Consider the following 4086-nt stretch of genomic DNA (forward strand, 5'->3'; position numbering starts at 1 on the left):
AAAAAAAAAAAAGAGTCAGAGGTTCTAGACCCGCGAGGTGACAGGGTAGGGGCTGGGTTTTTGACTATATACTTTTCTGTTCCTTGACGGCCCGCGTCACGCGGTCTTGGACCTGCTGCGAGTACTACGATAAAGCGCCGAAAGATTCCAGATTTGTGAACTATGGGGCGATCCCCAACCGACAGTCAATTACCTCAAAAGCCTAATGGTAAACGCTTGCAGAGCCACGTTGGTTTAAAAGCTAGCTTCGGGTATCGTGCTCCATTGTTTTCAGGGGCTTCCCTGGACTGATGGATGGATATCACCTCATCGCCGTCCTTCTTTTTCCTGGCTTCTATCATCCAAACACAAATCAACATATCCGCTGCCAATGTTGGGCACCATTTCGAGCTGTTAGGATCTTCCCGAGATTGAGGGGGTTTTTTTTTTTATCGCTTTTCCCTTGTAGATAATAACATCAACGTGCTTGGCATAAGGCTTTTTCGCCGTGTCCTGAGCTCCCAAGCTTCACCAATGACTGCTGGTGTCTTATGAGCCTGTAGGGGCCTGGGAGCTCGAGGTAAGGATACCACTAGAACTGACATCGTTGTCGCCCAGCACGGAAGCGGTATAAAAACTCGCGGCTAGTTTTGGCCGGCTCGAGCCTTTGTGGCTAAAAATACATAATCCCGAGATGTCACCGTTGAGCGCGCGAACCACTTCAAAGCCTCATCAGGGTCATGGTTGGCACTGCGTCGCCTCAGCCACTCACTCCACCATAACTTTCCATTCAATTGATTAATGCTGCATCTGTTATGGTCCCCAACCGGGCCAGGAGCGGAAGCCGGGATACCGGCAAAATGCCTCGCTACGAAAATGATAAGGAGCCTCCCAAGGAGGAGCAGCATCCAGGTGAGTTGGCGCTTCTCATGCTAATTAATCATCATGTCATTTATCATTATCATCATCATCATCACAGCAAGCCCAACATCGACAATCTAATGTTTTTCTTTGCGCAAAGTAAAATGGTACCGATCTACCTTTACCAACATCACCATCCTCGGACTCTGCAATCTAGCAGCCCCAGGAATATGGGCGGCAATGAACTCGCTAGGAGCGGGAGGCGCCGCGCAGCCTGGGCTCATTAACACTGCCAACTCACTCACATTCTGCCTGATGGTCGTATCATGTTACTTTTCAAGCGCCATCGTCAGATACATTGGTATCAAGGGAGCGCTGATTTTCGGAACGTAAGTTTTTTTTTTTTTTTTTTTTTTTTTTTTCCTTTCAATCTTTTGTGTCTACAATGCGGCCGGCATATGGATTATTTTACATGCTATGCTAAATACAAAACACGCACAGACTTGGCTTCGCCCCCTACGCAGCAGGGCTCTACACCAACAACCGCTTCGGCAACGAGTGGCTCGTCCTGGTCGGCGCCGCCGCCTGCGGTATATCGGCGGGCATCTTCTGGATGGCCGAGGCCGCCATCGCCATCGCCTACCCCGAGCCGTGGAACCGGGGCCGCGCCATAGGGTACTGGCTCACCTACCGACTCGGCGGGCAGATCATCGGCGGCGCCATCAACCTGGGCCTGAACGCCGACCGGAGCAGCGCGGGACAGGTGTCGTACAGCGTCTTTCTGTTCTTCATCGCCATCCAGGCCGCCAGTCCGTTCGTGGCCATGTTTCTCAGCAGGCCGGAGCAGGTGCAGAGGAGGGATGGCAGGAGGGTCGAGCTGGTCATCACGCAGGACTGGTGGACCGAGATCAAGGAGACCACGAGACTGTTCTTCACAACCAAGTTCCTTTTGTTGGTGCTTTGGATTGGCCAGGCGGTGTTTGCCGAGGCCGTCTTCTTTACTTATATCGCACGTGAGTTTGTCCCTCTCTTTGCCGACGGCTTGTCTTCCAGAACCAAAAAAAAAGAAAAGAAAAAGCTGGGAAATACACTGATAATTCGGCCCAGTGTGGTTCAGCGTCCGATCCAGAGCTCTTGCGTCTTTCTTGTCGGGTATCGTCGCCGTCTCTGCTGGGAACGGCTTGGGCGTAAGGCTTGGCTACTCGGCACCCCCCCCTGCTTTAAACAGTCGTCACCTTTTCAAACAAAACAAAAAAAAAAAAAAAACACTAATCGCGTCTGCTTGAGCCTTAAAGTACTGGCTAGACTCGACCCGTTTCTCTTTGAAAGCTCGATCACGTGGCGCGTTTTGGACGATTGCGATCCTGCAAGGGGCATGGTGGACCTGGGCAACGGTCAACGTGACCCGCTATCGCGATACTCGACCGACGTACGACTGGGTAGACCAGGACTTTGCGCAGGCCTTTGTGGTCTTTTTGCTTCTGACTGTCTGGCTGCAGCTGAACTACATGTTCCTGTGAGTTCCCTGTGCCCCTCTTGCTCCTGTTTGGCTTTTGTGCTCTCGTCTACAAGGACAAAGGGTCTGACGTGGGCCAAAATACCAACTGCACCNNCCCCCCCCCCCCCCCCCCCCCACCACAAGGTATTTCTTCATCCACAACCTGAGCCGGGACGAGCCCGAAATCATCCGGTACGCCGCCCTTTTGCGCGGCACCGAGTCTGCCTGGCAGGCCGTATCCTATGGATTGTCGTCCTTGACGGTGTTTGGCGAGATCGGTGGCGTCTATATGAACTTTGGTCTGTGGGCCGTGTCGATTTACCCTGCCTGGTTGGTTCTTCGGCATTTTGGAAATGTCAAGCCGACCGCCGTCAAGGATCTGCGCAGCCCTATTGGTGCTCAGGCCGCCGATGCTGAAAGGGGAGTCATAGTCGCAGATGGCATCGGATTGATAAATCGCTGAAATCTCTTTGGGCATAACAAAGCCGTCTTTTAGTCCTGTATCCTCCTTCGGCCGTGAAACAACAATCAGGGATGCGAATCATCACAAATGAGCAGCAAGTTTGTCGAACCACGTGGAGAATGTTGATCTGTTCCAGCTGTGGTGGCAGTGGCACTCGAAATACAGTCACAAGACGACAGTTAAAATAATCCGCAATACCGACTCCTTGTGAAATGGTGGGGCTGCAAAGGCTGTCGAGTGCACCAAGTCAGCGCCATGGCTAGGTAGATGAAGAAAGATTTGACAGGGCATCCCCCCTCTGCTTGAACGCGCGTGACTTGAGGGCGTTATCCCAAGCCGATCACTACCCAGGTGCATTGTGGCTTTTGCGAGGATAACGCAGATGGCTGCTCACATAGTCGGCGTCGATACTCTGATTTTTTTTTTCAATAGGATTCGGCGCAGCTGGGAATAAAAGTAAAAATTGTCGTAAATTGCATGTATCCAACACGCTAAATCAAGTCCTACTATCACGTATCCAACACACTAAATCAAGTCCTGCCATCATGTATCCAAGCCTCACAAATCTCAGCAAAAACAAATCGACAAAGACCGCCAGCTTTCCATGGCAGGAGAGTGCTTGCCGAGCCTGTTTCGCCAAGAACCGAAACCCATAAACCGTCCCACCAACTATGCTTTCATGCAGCACAGCCAATGAATCCACGTCTAGTTCCAGCGATACAATTTAAGGTGCCACCAGGGACAACCGAAGTAACCGTGCGTCCTGTGGTGAATGTCTTGTATCGATCACATCCACCAAGGTATTCAACTCGGACATTATTAAGATAATCGGAACACTAGAGAGAAAAGGTTAGATATGTCGGGCCTACCATTTTTGATTCTGACCAGATCGCAAAAGACTTACGCAGTAAGAGTTCAACCCTTTATTTTTGCAATGCTCGGAAGGATCCGGCGTTCCCTGGTGGTGGCAGCAGATTTCTCCAGTAACAGGAACCATTGGGCCCAAGGGAGTCGCGGCGACCAGGCCCAGGCCAATCAAGCAACAAAAGGTAATGAAAGCTCGCATGTTGCTGATGAGTGGAGATGAATCGTAAAGAGTGTCGAGATGAAAGTAGTTGGGTACTGGGAAGAAATGTGAATGAATTTGAATAAATACAAATGAATTTGAATAAATGCAAATGAATTTCAAGAAATGCAAATGAATGCAAATGAATGCGAGTGGATGTGTAACCAAGCTGGAATGATGGTGCTAAACAAGTTGATATTCGATTGATTTCCTGCCCGA

At 50.5% G+C, this 4086-nt stretch overlaps 2 protein-coding genes across 2 annotated transcripts; one reads left to right on the forward strand and one right to left on the reverse strand.

The window, feature by feature from the left end:
- Positions 1–839: 839 nt before the first annotated feature.
- PpBr36_02325 (uncharacterized protein) lies at positions 840–2801 on the forward strand (the record flags this gene model as incomplete). The annotated part of the gene is made up of 6 exons (XM_029889507.1): positions 840–891; positions 1001–1229; positions 1342–1853; positions 1948–2027; positions 2136–2356; positions 2483–2801. The coding sequence occupies 6 exons, from the start codon at positions 840–842 to the stop codon at positions 2799–2801; spliced, it is 1413 nt and encodes a 470-aa protein (XP_029753272.1).
- A 677-nt stretch (positions 2802–3478) lies between these two features.
- Positions 3479–3867, reverse strand: PpBr36_02326 (uncharacterized protein; the record flags this gene model as incomplete). Its single annotated transcript, XM_029889508.1, has 2 exons — positions 3479–3637; positions 3706–3867. The coding sequence occupies 2 exons, from the start codon at positions 3865–3867 to the stop codon at positions 3479–3481; spliced, it is 321 nt and encodes a 106-aa protein (XP_029753275.1).
- Between the last annotated feature and the right edge of the window lie 219 nt (positions 3868–4086).

Source organism: Pyricularia pennisetigena, chromosome 3, assembly GCF_004337985.1.
Source record: "Pyricularia pennisetigena strain Br36 chromosome 3, whole genome shotgun sequence".
In the NCBI taxonomy this organism is placed as follows: Eukaryota; Fungi; Ascomycota; class Sordariomycetes; order Magnaporthales; family Pyriculariaceae; genus Pyricularia; species Pyricularia pennisetigena.